Source organism: Rana temporaria, chromosome 10, assembly GCF_905171775.1.
Source record: "Rana temporaria chromosome 10, aRanTem1.1, whole genome shotgun sequence".
Taxonomy (NCBI): domain Eukaryota; kingdom Metazoa; phylum Chordata; class Amphibia; order Anura; family Ranidae; genus Rana; species Rana temporaria.
The window spans coordinates 58,432,118-58,448,642 of NC_053498.1; the positions used below are offsets into that span (position 1 = coordinate 58,432,118).

Below are 16,525 nucleotides of genomic sequence, written 5' to 3' on the forward strand. Positions count from 1 at the left end.
ACTATAAAAATGCCACTGGCAGGGAAGGGGTTAACACTAGGGGGAGAGGAAGGGGTTAAGTATGTTCCATGTGGGTGTTCTAACTGTAGGGGGGTGGACTGACTTGGGGAAATGACTGATCGCTGTTCATACAATGTATAGACACAATCAGGCATTTCTCCCCCTGACAGGACCGGGAGCTGTGTGTTTACACACACAGCTCCCGGTTCTCACTCTGAAACGAGCGATCGCGGGTGATCACGCCCGCCGGCGTCAGGGGCGAGCAGGGGGGCGCGTGTGCCTCCGTCTGCGCATGCGCCCCTATTGGCTGCTCGGCGAGATGACGTAGATCTACGTAATCTTGCCCAGCAGAGCCGACCTGCCGCCGTAAAACTGCGGTGGCTGGTCGGCAAGGGGTTGTAAAGGTAAAAAAAAAAAAAAATCCTGAATAGCTTCCTTTACCTTAGTGCAGTCCTCATTCACTTACCTCATCCTTCCATTTTGCTTTTAAATGACTTTATTTTGTCTAAAAAATCCTCACTTCCTGTTCTTTTTCGGTAACTCCATACAGTAATGCAAGGCTTTCTCCCTGGTGTGGAGTGTTGTGCTCACCCCCGCCCTTGGACAACAGGAGAGTCAGGACGCCCACTAACACACAACTCCTTTCTTTATCTGCGACGTAGAGAGCGTCCTGACTCTCCTGTTGTCCAAGGGAGGGGGTGAGCATGATAGACTGTGCACTTTTGCACATGCAGTTGCACTCATTTTCCCCAGAGCTTCATAAATGTGATAAAGCTCTGCTGATTTCCATCATCCAATTATGTGCAAGCAAAAATGCTGTTTTTTTTATTTTCCTTGCATCCGATTGGGTATTCTTTACAAAGTGAAGCTGTACATTTGCCAAAGAAAATGTACTGGTCATTGGCCTAGTGTAAAATTGTATATATATTATTTTACATTTAAGAATGTAAAAAAGAAAATGTTTATGCAAGTTACGTTTACCACATGAATTGCACGGCAACCAGCATGAGGAACCATAAAAAAATAAAAATAAAAAAATCTAGTGGAAGTGAAGGCTGATCAAACAATTGTAATTCTACTTCTAAACCATGCTAAATATTTACTATTGTGTTTACTTACAAAGACCAGTTTATGATGTTTCCCATGACAAGTAGCACCATGCGGTCCTGAAAGAAGTGGGAAAAGTAGATCTTAATTACTCTGAGGGACAGAAGTGGAGATGGGAAGCATGTACAGGAGACATTAAATATTGTTTTCTGCATTGAAGCTGTGTAGAATGTATCTCATGGCTGCTATGGTTATTTGTGATCATTTTATCACCAGTCATTAGGTTCATATCCTTCAAGTGATTATAAAGGTTTTTTTTTTATTAAAATTACCTTACCTGCTCTTCAAGTTCCTCGCTGTAAATGTCTGTTCCTCCTTCCTGCGGGTGCCTCCTCAACAAGCTAGGTGCCAAGGGGGCACACATGGGGGAACAAATGCAGGCACGCATTTTGTCTGCGTCCATAGACACACACAGCGTGTTAGCCACGCCCCTGCTTCCTACTCATGTGAGATAGATTCCTGCTGCTCTGGTGAGACCAGGAAAAGAGGAGAGTGGTGTTGCAGCCCAGACAGCAATGGCTCAATGACTTAGTCAGGTAAGTGTTTAATGATGGGGGGTGGGTGGATTAGGTAGTGGGGAGTTTTTTTTACCTTAATGCAGATTACTCATTTAGATAAAAAAAACTGCTTAGCACGACTTCAAAGTTATCAGTTAATGTAAGTCAAACAAGATGATGTAAAGGAAAATGTACTTTAATTTATTGTTGATGTGTTCAATTATATTCTGCCCTGTACTGATGAAGCACAATTCACTTCTAGCCCACTTCTAAAAGGAGAGGAATGGTGGGTGGGTCTTCTTTTTGAAATTATAGAAGTTGAGCTCCTTGTGAGAAAGAGAAACTAGTTCCAAAGGAGGCACACAGAGGGCTTTCTGGCTGACAAAGACCATACCAAGCACCTTGTCGCATTCAGGTGTTTGCCGTAAGGTGCAAGTGCTGCAAAGTTTTCATAAAAAAATTGGGGCCCGGTGACAGGGTCTCTTTAAAAAGGTCAAACTATGTAGATGTGCCCACCGAAAACAATTAGAACATGACTCAGTGGGGCTGATTTACTAAAACTGGAGAAAGCAAAATCTGGTGCAGCCGCGCATGGTAGCCAATCAGCTTTTAATTGCAGCCTGTTTAATCAAAGGGTCACTAAAGGATTTTTTTTTTAGCTAAATAGCTTCCTTTACCTTACTGCAGTCCTGGTTTCATGTCCTCATTGCTCGTTTTTGCTTTGATGTTGCTGTAATTCCTCTCTGTTCTGGACACTTCCTGGCTGTCTGTTTCCTGATAACCACAGTACTGGGAGATTTCTCACTGTGGTGACTAATCAAGGAGGTGTGATTACTGTGTTTCTAAAACTCCTCAGCACCAATCCAGTTTCGTTTTGCAAAACCTTCACTGCCCTCTATTGGCTCTCTGACTCTGTACATCAGAGAACCAGGAAACAACAGCAAAAACGAAACTAAACTGCAGGTACATTATATGATTGGTTTTTATCTATTTTTAAAAAGGAATCAGTTAACTATTATGTCTTATACCCTGTAAACAGTCATTTCAGCAAAAAAAAATAAAAAATTCCTTTAGTGACCCTTTAAGCTTTGACCAAAAAAAAATGGACGCTGGTTGGTTTCTTTGCACAGCGGCACCAGATTTTACACTCAGTCTTGGTAAATCAACCCCTGTGTTACTACAGGGCAAAATAATAACCATCACCCCAGTAGGGAGCTATAGGGCTCCACTAGAATTACTCTTACTAAAAAGGCTCCATGTACACAGGACGCTTTTACAACTGCTCCTAAATTTGACAGATAACCCACGTTTAAAACATCCCTTTTGCCGCGTTTACATTTAGAAGCTTTTCAATAAAAAAATAGTTTTTTTCATGGCCAAAACCACCTATAAATGAGACGCTGCTCAACGCAGGTTACCGCGTTTAACTGCGTTTGGCGTCCGAAACGTGGAAATCTTCTGCATCTGAACCCATTTTCTGGCTTTCAAAGAAACGCTGTTAAACGCAACTGCCTAAACGGTAATAAACGAGACTGTGTACATGGTCCCATAGGATAACATTAAATGAGTTCAGGAGCAGTTGAAAAAAGCGTCCAACTGCCTCTGAACGTACGTTTAGCAGCGTCCCGTGTACATGGCGCCTTAGTTAACCCCAACATGACTGACAAGCATAGAAATAAAACCCGCACAATGGAAATGCATACCCAATCCTAGAAACATTGAAGCACTTACCACATACATTGGGGGGCTACATTGTCTGACACAATCTGTGTAGAGAACCTGAAGGATCCTGCGAATAATTCCAGAATCTGAACATAGAATTGATTAGAAAGGAGAGTTAAAGTCACAGGGTGATGTAAATCTGCTTACTTTCATCGGTCATGTAGTCTAATAATTACCTAGTCTCCAGCGACCCACATAATACAGCTGGGTGCTCAGAACCAGAGTAAACACTATATGGATCACAGAAAATACAATCCAGAAAATGGTATTTCCTTTCCCAAATACCTATACAAAAAAAAAAAAAGGAGACAACAAAAACTTAGACCCTTACAAGAGATCACTTGGCAGTAATTGCATTTAGATACATTTAACTGGAAGGCAAAAAAAGGGTATCTCTGTATAAGCTGAGGTTTACAAAATATGCAGAATTTGTGTACAAAAAAGGTGCCGCTAGGTTAAGCTGGCCACAGATTGGTAGAATTTAGAATGAAAACTCTTAGGAAAAGAATGCTCTAAAGCCTGGTATACACGATCGGATTTCCATCAGACAAAGTGTAGGACTTTTGTCTGAAGGGTGTTGGCCAGGAACCTGTCTTGCAAACAAACCCAAAACTACGTGGGTTTTTTTCAGCTTATTAGCGCCACCCTTTGGACAACTTCTGCTAATGTTGTGTTATGGTGAGCAGTGCTTTCAAGCATGCGTGTTTGTACTTTGGAGTATTGTGCAACGGACTTGTGTGCACACACTTGGAAAATCCAACACACAATTGTTGGCAGATAATTTTAAAGCATGCTATCCCACATATGTCTGTGGAAAATCCAACAACAATTGTCCGATGGAGCGTACAAACGGTCTGATTTTCCGACAACAGCCTGTCATCACACAATTGCCGTCCAATAATCTGATTGTGTGTACGAGGCTTAAGAAAATGTGTTTGTTTTTTCCAAATCATTAGTGGGTCATTTTCAACTGCATTGAGGAGAAAATTTAAAGAAACAGGATGGAAATGTTTCCTCTAACAAATGAATTTCTAACATGTATGTGGTTTTTATTCCGTAAAGTCCATTCATTCCAAAAGACTGTGTAATAAACATGATATTCAAACAGCAATATTTTATTTGAAGTTGTGGGAAATCACAAAAAACAGGGAAAAAATAAGAAAAAACCCTTGCAGTGTGGCCCCCCTCCAACAGTGCAAGGGTTAAACGTTGATTATCTCTCTAGGGCAGTGGTTCTCAACCCTCCAAATGCCGTGACCCCTTGATAACATTTTTCAAGTTGTGGGGACCCCTAATAGTAAACATTATGGTACATTTTAGTATGTACCACTCTTTGTTCTCCTTTCTTTCCCTTTTATATCTCTATCCTAATTTCTTCTCCCCCCCACCCCCTCACTATGTCTCTGACTTTGTGGTGTCTCGTAGCAGTGACACCTCTACCGAAATCAGGAGATGGGGTCTCCCTCAGCCCCTCCCACTTCACATTCCTCACCAGTCAGCTGACCGCTAGTCTCTGCCCCCCAGCCATGTTATGAACTGAATGGGCAACGGCAAAGAGGCAGAGTGGGCGGCCGTGGGCTCCAGGGACTGCCCTGCTGGGTGGCTGCAAAAGAGGTGCAGGCTTCAGGAACAGCCCAGGACCCCTGGTGACCCCTGGCAAATCATCATTTGACCGCCAGGTTGAGAACCACTGGTCTAGGGAGAGCAGAGAAAGCAACTATAATTACCCTTTTCCTTTGTTCGCCTCTCATCAATGCTCTGGTTTGTGGGCAGGCCCTGAGGGTTGCAGGTCCTGCATTGTAAGGGATGGTGCTGGAGTATCTGTGGCCAACAGAGTGGCAAAAAGACGTGGCTTCAGATTGAAGCTGGGAGGAATAAGGTAAGTATAGTTGCTTTTGTGTGCTCCCTAGACAAAATGAACATTAAACACTTATTGTGGGGGAATCCCATTATAAGGGTCTTTTTTTTGTATTTTTTTTTTTTTAGTTCAGCTTTAAAGCAGAAATTTAACCCCCCCCCCCCCCCCCTCACGAAGCCAAATCCATAACTCTGACAACTGTGTCCTGAATAGATTCTCCCACTTGAAGAAGACATCCCCTATAGTCCAGTTTGGTGACAACTTTAACATTTTGGGGTGCCCTTCAAATTTTGTCCCTGGGGCAGAGGCAAATATAAATAGCAATTTAGGGAGTCTCCATTTGTTACATGTAATGTGCAAAAGGTGGAATATTATATATATATACACACACACACACACACACACACACACTTCATTTTCTATGGAATCTAAAAGATGAAACACAAAAAATTTAGCAAAATCAAGAAAGTACCGGTAATTCAAATATTTGCATTCACCAAGGGGGTTAATTAGAAACACAGTTTTGTTCCTTTAACTGACATAAGAAGTTACCCCTATGAGCCAGAGTCTTTACAGGGTAGAAAAATAATATTACTACATTGTACATCTTGGGGCAGATCCACAAAAGCATTATCTATTGATACGCCGGCGTAATTTTAAATTTCCCGGGCCGTATCTTTGTTTTGTATCCTCAAAACAAGATACAACGGCATCTCGGCTCGATCCGACAGGCGTACGTCTTAGTACGCCGTCGGATCCAAGCTGCAATTTTTCGGTGGCCGCTAGGTGGCGTTTCCGTCGAATTCCGCGATGAGTATGCAAATTAGCTACTTACGGCGATGAACGAACGGCGTTTTTTTTTTACGCCGTTTGCGTTTGGCTTTTTCCGGCGTATAGTTAAAGCTGCTATTCTGAGGCGTACTCAATGTTAAATATGGCCGTCGTTCCCGCGTACAATTTTGATTTTTTTACGACGTTTCCGTAAGTCGTTTGCGAATAGGAATTTGCGTAGAATGACGTCACCGTCGTAAGCATTGGCTGGTTCCGGTTTAATTTCGAGCATGCGCACTGGGATACCCCCACGGTCGGCGCATGCGCAGTTAAAAAAAAAACGTTGTTTACGTCGGGTCACAACGTATTTACATAAAACAAGCCCCCATCACAGATATTTGATATTTGATATTACGCCGCCAAAGATACACTACGCCGCCGTAACTTTCGGCGCGCATTCTTTGTGGATTTGAAAAAAATAAAAAAGTTACGGCGGTGTAGTGTATCTTAGATACACTGCGCCCGGCGTAGAGAAGCGCCGATCTACGTGGATCTGGCCCTTTGTGTGCTGTTCTGCTAGTATCAGTTTACATAGCAGCAGAATGATCTGATCCTGCAATAGCAAACAAAATGCCAGCTGATATTTGCCGGTAAACCCAACCACTGAGCATAAGAACAAGGGCATACTGCGCAAACACCTAAAGTTCTAGACTAGGTTATACCAGAAAACACAAGGGACTATCATTAAAATGACAACAGAGTCCATTTAAAACAAATAAAAACATGATTGCGATTAGTTTAAGTTAGAAAATGTTATCTTTTAACGTTTTAAAACATTGTTTTAGGAAAATGAGACCATTCCATGTACATACCACACCAAGGACGGAGAAGAAAATGACAATGGCTAGGCAAGCATATGCACTATATGCACTGGCATTAATATCAGGATGCCTTTTCTGATACAACTTCAACATGCAGAGACCAGCAATCATATACATGAAGGAAGTATCTACAAAAGAAAGAAAAATTGTAAGAATTAGGCAACAAAACGACCTGAAAGGTCTTGGTGGGAAGACAAAAAAGGCCTGCATATAGGAGATGAATGAGTAAAGACAAACCGAACTGGAAGTTGGTATAGTTGGGGCACACATGATAGCATGCACTGAGCAGTCCTTCCATCATCAGAGCAGTGCCCATGGCATAGAAAAGACCAAAGTGTTTGGGAATCCCACATTCCTGTGCACAAAAAAAAAAAAATACACAATGAGAACGCACTATAGAAATAGATAAAGTTCAGGTGAAATTACTAGATCTGGTCCTTTAAAGCAGAGCTTCAGGCTCCTTCAGAAAAAAATTAAAGTCAGCAGCTACAAATACTGTAGCTGCTGATTTTTAATATTAGGAAACTTACCTGTCCACAAATCCAGCGGTGTCCTCACCCAAGCTGATTTTCCAATCGTCTCTTGGGGTGCCGCCGCCAATATGTCAGCCAAGGGAAACCAGCAGTGAAGCCTTGTAGCTGCACAACCGGTTCCCTACTGCGAATGCGCGCTGCACTTTGTGAATGGCCCAGTGGCGGGGGAAAGGAGGAGGTGGGCAGAACTTCCAGCCGAGTTTGTCACAGCAAACTCAGGAGGCAAACAAGCAGAGCTTCCCCTGAGGTGGAAGCTCTGCTCCGCTTTAAAAGTACAACTTTGAGAACAATTAGAAATATTCAGCATTTCTGCATATATAATAAAGGTTCATTTTGTTATGAAACCACATACACAACAATTGTTGACATACCGATAACGAACACTTCAAACTAATGATTCCTATCCAGAAGTATAACCTCTGAATGTTCCCCTAATCAGACAAGAGCATACCTCAGGGCAAACCTAAAACATGGTCGCGATGGGTTACTTGGGACATAAATGCAGAAAAACAGTAAAAAGTGAACAACTACCCCGGTAACAACTGTCAAAGGAGGGATATCATCTTGTTTTGGGAATGTATCCTCTCACTTTCCTTGTGGCAGAAAGAGAAGAAATTGTCTGGGTACAGCCAGCAACATACCGTATAAAAGTAATTTTCAGTCTAAAACCCCTTTCACCGATCGGGTCCATCTGTCAGTTTTTCAGACGTGACCCATCCATGGTCTTCTATGGAGCAGTGGATGTAAATGGACAAATGTCCGTTTACACCCACCAACATCCGATCTGATAAAACACAGACGGATGGGGGATCTGTTCACCATCTGTCTGGAGGATCCGAAGGACAGTCAAAGCGGACAGGGGGGTCCGTTTATATCCGACTGCCCATAGACAAAAGCAGGCTGTGCCCATGTCTACTCTGCATCAGTGGAGCGGACATGAACCTGTCATGCAAGAGGTAAATTGGGTATCTGGCACTCTAGGATGTAATGCCCTTAAATTAAGATAATGTACATTTGGTTGAACAGTCAAAAAGGTGAAAAAGTTGAACCAAGGAAAAATGGGTGGTTTAAAAAGAAGCAGCCATCCTCAGAGTGTGTCCACCAACTCTGTAAAGCAGGTAAAAGCAACGGGGGAGGAGGGGGTGTCACCACTAAGTGCTGGTGATGTCATTTCCGCTTCCATGGTTCAAGCTGGTCAGCGTGGAGCTGACCACTTCCTGGTTCCTCTGAAGCACAGCCATTCAGCATGACAACAACCAGACTCTTCAGAAATCCAGGTCGTGTGTAGCCTGTGGGACGCATCAGAACTGCCAGGACTGCCCATTTATGACGAGCATGACTTCCACTTATATCTTGTAAGTGTTTTTAATCATGTGCAATCAATTTTTCCATTTTAATACTACACTTAGAGTGGCAACAACCCCCCCCCCCCATCCCCGTTTCATGAACCTGTTATGCGCCTGCTCAGGGGGATCAGCTGGCAAATTCCCTGCTGAGCAGGCGGTTCCACCTGTGTAAAAGAGCCCTAAAACTAGAGAAAAATACATTTTGGCTGACGTTACACTTTAAATGCTTAAAAAACGGAACATGTCAAAACTATGTACTTCATTTCATTTGTTACAATAAACAACTTACCTCCAGATGTCCCCTGGTGTACATGCGGTTGCGGTTATAACTTAACTCCCTCTGCAGCACAATGATTAGGAAAAGCAACCCCAGCATGATGTACCCTAGGTTGCTTAAGATGTTGTTAAACGCACTAAAAATAAAAGAATAACAATCAGCATAAGCAAAAACATTCTGGCATGAACTACCGAACAAAACCTTCACTGATTTTGAATTGATGGTAAAGCAATAAAGTTATTTGTACATTTGGTATCTGCATGAAATTGCCCATCTTTTAAGCCCCCTGGCGGTATCCCCGAGCGTGCCTCGGGGTTGATTTTTTCTGCTATAATCGGTATCCCCGAGTTACGCTCGGGGTAGATATGCAGAGCCTGCAGCGTGCGCTGGCTTACCTTGTCCTGGATCCAGCGATGTCACCGCACTGTGTGAGCGAGCGGGACCTCGCTCGATTCACACAGCGTCCTCCTGTGCCGCCGATCTCCGTTCCCTGCGACGTTACGACGCACGGGAGCGGAGATCGGCGCCAAATTCAAAAAGGTAAACAAACACTATACATACAGTATACTGTAATCTTATAGATTACAGTACTGTATGTAAAAAAAACACACCCCCCTTGTCCCTAGTGGTCTGCCCAGTGTCCTACATGTCATTTTACATAATAAAAACTGTTCTTTCTGCCTGCAAACTGTAGATTGTCCATAGCAACCAAAAGTGTCCCTTTATGTCAAAAATGGTTTTAGATCAGCTAAAAAACAGCGATAATAAATTATAATCACTTGCAGAATTGTGCGATAGCCATTTGTAGGGAAATTCATCATAAAAAAAAAAAAAAATAATGACAGCGACAATTTTGCAACTGAGAAAATTTCAGTGATTTTGAGTTGATTACATTATTGAATAATTTTTATTAGAATTATATTATTATTTGTTATAATTATTTATTATATTATAATTTATAATTTTGTTTTAAAAAAAAAATGTCATACCCGGGATGCCTATTAGATTCTTGTTTGGTCAGATTTAAGTGAGTTATTCCTAAAAATCACAGGCCTACAGTATAAAACGCCAAATTTCCTTGCAAATAATTGTACCGCTTTTGGTACGTAATTCCGTAATCATACCGCCAGGGAGGTTCAAACTCATGCCAATTAAGAGAACAATGCTGAATTCTGGATAGATATTAGAAAACACCACTTGGTACAATGATGTACAGTATGCATTTAAAGCAAAATGTCATTTCAAATACAGTTTAGGCGCCCAGACAGGTCTTTATACTTGCTTATTGCAAAGTTCAGTAGAGAAGATCTCAGATTTGGAGAAGTGTGGCCTTGATCGATTTCTCAACTGCAGTGGAAGTGAGGCCACCGTCATGGCTGTGCTGTCATGTGCAGAAGTGTGATTCAAAAGGCTGATCAAAACTACACATCTTTTGATGGGGAAGAGACACACTCTCAGATCTCCCTAAAATCAACAGGGGGTATGAGCTTTATCCATTGCAGAGCTATCGTCAGCATGGGGTGTACTGGATCTCTGCACAGAGAGACCACTGCTTCCACACAGAGCAAATACAATTGCTCACAGCATGAAAGAAAAAATTAGAAAGCTCAGAAAGTGAGGAACTAACTTAACTGTCTCAAAAATATACATATCAAATATTACCACACAGTATTTTTGCTGTTCTTAGGGTATAAAATCATAAAAATTATAAATAAAAACATGACACAGTCCTATTAAAAAATTGCATAATCCATGATGAGCTGGGGTGTGTTTGGACTGGCATCTGACCCACATGTGTGAGCCTGCCAGGAAGCAGTCACCTGTATGGGCCCAATCATCTGGGCCTGGGCATTACCCACCTGTAACTGCACGTAGACAAGGGTATACGTGGTCTAGATTTGTTTTGGTATTATATGGCAGGGCTTAAAAAAAATAAAAATACAATGGATGCATCTTCATACATACACATCAGTGTGTGTGTGTGGGTATGTATGTATGTATGTATGTATGTATGTATGTATGTATATATATATATATATATATATATATATATATATATATATATATATATATATATATATATATATATATATATATATATATATATATTTTCTTTATTTGGCCCTGAACACAGTTCACTGAAAATTTGAAGTTTCACTTTTCTTCCTCTGGCAATAATGAAAACATTATTTTAGGGGGGGGGGGGGGTACCCACTTCTCCCATTATTGCTGGAATAGCCTGGATGATCCCAGCAGATGTTCGCCTTCCTCCTTCCCTGCCTGCAATCACCTGGGACACACAGGTCCCAGGAAGTTACAAAACTAGAGAGCATGGTGTGGCTCGTATATGTGCAGTGGGGGGCTAGCTGTGAAGCCACAGGGAGTCACAGTCATCTTCCCCCTGTCAACATAGCGGTGCCAGGGGCCTGAAGAACAGCGAAGAACCGGCTCGGGTGGAGACAGCACCAGATCCCTGGACTTGTAAGCGTCTCTTTATTAAAAGTCAGCAGGTGCAGTATTTGTAGCTGCTGACTTAATTTTTTTCCAAAGTGACTGAGCCTCTTTAAACAATCCAAAATCTGACATTGCTGTAAACCTACACAAATTTACACATTCACAAATGTGGATAAATGGAGCTTCTGAAAGGAACCAGAAATATTTCAGACGGCCTAATCTTCGTCAAGCAGGTCACAAAGGAGTAATTTTAGGAATGGGCAGATACAAGGTCAGATACAGCTTCCAGTGATACATACCTAAGAGATCCAAGGGGATGAGCACACCTGAAATTATAATAGCAAATGTCTTGATTCCCAGTTACATTCACCACCTGCAAAAATAATGCAACCCAGTCTTAATGAATGCAACAATTTATGTATTTTCTGACAAAATCAAAGTGCATTTTTTCAATGCTCTCACCGTTTGGTACGTTATAACAAGCTGTATGACAGGTAGGGCGTAAAACACCGCTATTGTGGAGATATTCCTATACGGAGAAAAAAAAAAAGGTTGAGAAAGCAGGAAAACAAACTAAAGTCATAGAAAACAATACAGGGAGAGAAATTGATATACATAGTGCCTCGGGTCGGTTTAAGACACTTTATTGTATACCCCTGTCAGCACAGGGTATGTACTACATACATGCTAAATGAAGGCTACATACAGTATGTTTACCTTTCCAGCGGCTCATAAAAAGCCACCACTTCTCTGCTCACCCAGATGCTGAACATCCAGGTGTGCAAATTCCTGCTCCCCCCGCCAAATGCTCTGTATTTATTTATCCACCGGCTATTAGACACTACAGTGCACGACAGGAAGGACCACAGTGAGCGATTGGTGCAGCAGGTATTTGACTAATCCGACCAGTCAAAAACTTGTAGAGAGCTGTGAGCAGCAAAGCGGTGTCTTTTCAAGAAACAGGCTGCCAGAAAGGTAAGTGTATGCAAGAATACAGGCAAACCACAATCTTCATCAGCACACCCTGGTATTGTCATAGTCAACCTGTCCTTTATAAAGCAAAAGACTCTGGGGTTCACATATATGTTAAAAATCAGCATTTAGAACACACAAACATTTTCTAAAAGCAGAGGCCCTGGGGAATAACATGGTGGCTATTGCAATTTTTACATTGCACAATATTTGTAAATCCACTTTGTAAAGCAAATTTTCAGGGGGGGCTCTGCAGCCTGGATCACTGGCTTTTCAAAAACAATAACAGGATTGTGGCTGCAACTGCCGTGATCCACTGCCAAAGCCCCCAGAAACTCCTTGGCAACTTTTACTATTCTGAGAAAGTTAAATACCAATCAACACTTGTATCATGCACTGCATCATGGGAAGCAGGAGGGAGTGTCACATGTTCCCACATACCCAGGAGGTCCCAACAGTAGCATCCAAAGGTACGTGTTCTGAGTCAGCAAAGGCTGTATTACAGTGCAGAGTTTACATATAGGTCCACCATACAAAAATCTCATTACTCATAAGGTTTTCTCCTTTTGGGGAGTGCCATTGGCTTATATTCCTCATGAAATCTTTGTGAAACATAAGAGAGAGAACTTAATAAATGTGTCTGCATAGTTTTTTTCTTTGTCTTCCTGAAAAGTTCAACTAATATATCTGTTTATCCTGCCAGTGAACTCCACTTAACACAGTTTACTTGATGGGGTGGCAGTGTGCTTCACTGCTACTGACTTTAGAGCGGAGTTGCCACTCTCATGTAGACTACAGTGGGATTAAGAAAAAAAAAATGGAGGCTTGGATATCAACATTGTCACTGTTGATTCACAAGCCTGTAGCTTGTCAATCAGCACCTGGCCACACCTTTGCCGGCCCACAATTTCCTCAATTAATAAACACTGCTTCTGTTGCCGAAACCCTCCCACCAGTGGCGGCCCGTTCATTAGGGGCACACGGGCGTCACCCCCCCCCCCCCCATCCATGCATCCATCCCCTTGATTTACATACAGGGCATCGGACTATGGGGGGGGGGGTTTAAACACGCGATTAGAGTCAGAGGCTCTAATAGGCTTAAAAAGAAAAGGGGTGGACTCAGGGCGCAATTCCCCCGATCCCACCCAGTTGTGTGACAATAGCAAATGAATATTCCCTATTTCGCACCAAATCTCTTCCCCGCCAATCAGGAAATGGGTTGTGAGACCCGTTTCCTGATTGGCCAAAACGTCAGGTGATCCTATTGGATGCCTAGTGCCTAGGAGGAGAGGGGAGATGCACAGCGGAAGGCACCGTCCTGGAGAGAAGGACACCGGCCTCCCACTGAGGATGCAGTGTCTGGGAGGGAGGCGTAGGCGAGTCACAAATGACGGAGGATTTTGCTCAATAAGGGAAAGTAAGGGAAGTTTTGTTTACTTTGGGAGTCTTGTGAATCATATAGTAACTGGAATAGGAACTTAATCAGACTCTCGGAGAAGCCCATGGATGCACTGCACAGGAAAAAAAAATGCAGATGAAGGCAAGGCTTAGCTTATAATATGTTACAGAAATATTGGTATTTCTCACCAGAAATATATTTGGTACTTTTTCCGCATCACGCGTTTATCTTTTCTTGCAAGGTCAGAAACACAAAGAAACTTCTAAAAGAAATAAAATAAAAAATACAATCATCATACGTTTAGCACATTTAGAATTTTTACACTTTTAAATAAAATAACAAATATAAATGATGTAATAAAGTTTACATACACTTTAAAGTAATAATGCATACTGTAGGATGACAGTATTGTATAGTATCTTAACAAACTTCTATGTATTCACTTTTGTTCTGTTAAACATACAAATGAAAACACTGTAATATCCCTTTGAAAAAAGTGCAAAAAAACTAAAACTGTTGGTCCTGCCAAAACGCCTGTGCTGACTTATGTACTAGTGTTAGTAAAGCAGTAGTAAACGTAATTTTTGTTTTTATTTGGGCCCCTAAAGCTTTGTTATATTGTGCTAGTATGCACTGCATCCTAGTAAATGATGTCAGACTTCAAACAAATGGCCAGTGCCCCACCTATAACTGGTCTATACAGCCAGGAGCACTGGAAGGGCAAAGCATATCAAACAAAAACCAGAAAAATTTCCAAGCTCAACTTAGCAACCAGCCGATTGGACCTTTCTAACAGTAAGCAAAAAAAACAGGGGTTTAGTCTGCACACATTATGTCAGACTTACTTGTCAAAGAGAGCTCTCCAGCACTGCACTGTCAGTACCGGGACCCCTTACATCTTCACCCCTTCACAGTAGTCACATCGCCATGGCACACAACGGGTGCAGTAATGTACTCTGAGCTGCACATGTACGGTAATGTACACTGAGCCGTTGACAGGAAGAAGAAAGCATTTATGGCAGAAGAGAAGGGTCTCTTCTGCCATAAAAACCCTGCCTGTAAGTTTAAAAACCGCTTTAATCCGGCACTTGCTACCTCCATGAACTACAGAACATCTTCCCGATATTATGGCGGAGAGGAAGGTGCTCTGTAGTTCTGTCCAAGGATAACAATGCTGCTCCTCCATAGATAAAGTGCAGCGAGTAATGCCGCGTACACACGGTTGTTTTTTGTGATGAAAAAAAACACCATTTTTAAAAACGTCATTTAAAATGACTGTCTGTGGGGAAAACTTCGTTTTATGTCTTCTGAAAAACGACAAAAAAAAAATTCGAACATGCTTTCATTTTTTGTTGTTTTTTGTGTAATTTAAAATGATAGTGTGTGGGTAAAACGACGTTTTTAAACCCGCGCATGCTCAGAAGAAAGTTATGACGCAAGCTTGAATGGAACAGTGCCGTCGTACGTGCTGAATGTAACCGCGCTTTGCTAGAGCATTTTGAAAAAACGATGGTGTGTAGGCAACGTCGTTTTGTTTCATGATAAACGTTGTTTTATTTCATCACAAAAAACGACCGTGTGTACACGGCTTTAGATTTGTCACCCTAGGACAAAGTGTGTTTTTTGCTGGATCACCAGGTGAAAATGAAAAAGGAGAAGTATAGCCAAAGCTCCTTTGGCTGTACTTCTCCTATGGATTACATTAGTGCATTTAGTTTTGCACTTCTGTGACCCGTTTTCAGCAGAGAGCAGGCTGAAGTCCGCTCTCTGCTGATGTCACTGGTGTCAGTCCAGGCACCACGTCATCACAACCATGGAGTCTGGATCTGCCAGGTGCCTGAACTGACACAGGGCTTAGCTTCTCAGCAAGCCGCTGAGAGGCTGAGCTGACCTCCCCTGCCCCCTCCACAGCTCAGCGCTCCAATGAGCGAGAAGGAAGCAGAGCAGAGAGATGTGACTGACAGTCTGCAGCTCTCTGCTCTGAAAACCCAAACGATCAGCGGTGTTCGATTGCTCGGTTCTCAGTGCAGAGGTGCCAGGGGACAGATGTTGCATCCACTGAGGCAAGTATGATTCTAAAAAATAAATAAAATAAATAAAAAACACCCTTTACTTCACTTTCAAGGAAATAAGCCTGAAAAATGCAAACGAATGCAGCCACCACATCCAAGGACTGGTAAGCTAAAATATTTTTTTTTATCTTGCGTTCAGATATGCTTTAACTTCTTATGCCATTATTAAGTGGACCCTCGGGCCAAAGTAATAATTACAATACAGAATTTATATAGCGCCAACAGTTAGCGCAGCGCATTACAACATGAGGGCAGACAATACAGTTACAATAGAGGAGGAATCTGAGCGCCCTGCTCCTTAGAGCTTACAATCCAAGTACTGTTTAGTTCACCTTTGTCCTGATAACGTTCTTATCAGATTCTATGTCAGTCAGTGTGTCATAATCATCCTCTTCTACAGAGCTCAGAGACTCCAACCTTGGACGAGACACAAGATTTTCAAGAGATTTTTCTGTAAAGAATAAATAACCATAGAAAAAAAAAAAAATGATTGTGTGCATTAATATACTGTAATGTCACTATATTCTGGCAATACCTGCATTCATATATGAAATTAAAGGAAAAGACGCTTTACCAATTTAATCGCACTTTGTAAATCATTCAGATCTATATTTAAATTCCCCAGTAAAATGAATT

At 42.0% G+C, this 16,525-nt stretch overlaps 1 protein-coding gene across 6 annotated transcripts in view; it reads right to left on the reverse strand.

Annotated features, from left to right (window-relative positions):
• Positions 1 to 16,525, reverse strand: part of SIDT2 (SID1 transmembrane family member 2) — a 107,324-nt gene that overhangs the window by 14,212 nt on the left and 76,587 nt on the right. For all 6 annotated transcript variants that reach the window (XM_040327661.1, XM_040327659.1, XM_040327660.1 and 3 more), the window contains 10 exons: positions 16,222 to 16,340; positions 14,006 to 14,079; positions 11,909 to 11,975; positions 11,746 to 11,819; positions 9,005 to 9,128; positions 7,074 to 7,191; positions 6,828 to 6,964; positions 3,503 to 3,611; positions 3,336 to 3,412; positions 1,120 to 1,166 (listed from right to left, as the gene is read on the reverse strand). In XM_040327661.1, the coding sequence (XP_040183595.1) occupies positions 1,120 to 1,166; positions 3,336 to 3,412; positions 3,503 to 3,611; positions 6,828 to 6,964; positions 7,074 to 7,191; positions 9,005 to 9,128; positions 11,746 to 11,819; positions 11,909 to 11,975; positions 14,006 to 14,079; positions 16,222 to 16,340 (946 nt within the window). The remainder of the gene's footprint in view (positions 1 to 1,119; positions 1,167 to 3,335; positions 3,413 to 3,502; positions 3,612 to 6,827; positions 6,965 to 7,073; positions 7,192 to 9,004; positions 9,129 to 11,745; positions 11,820 to 11,908; positions 11,976 to 14,005; positions 14,080 to 16,221; positions 16,341 to 16,525) is intronic.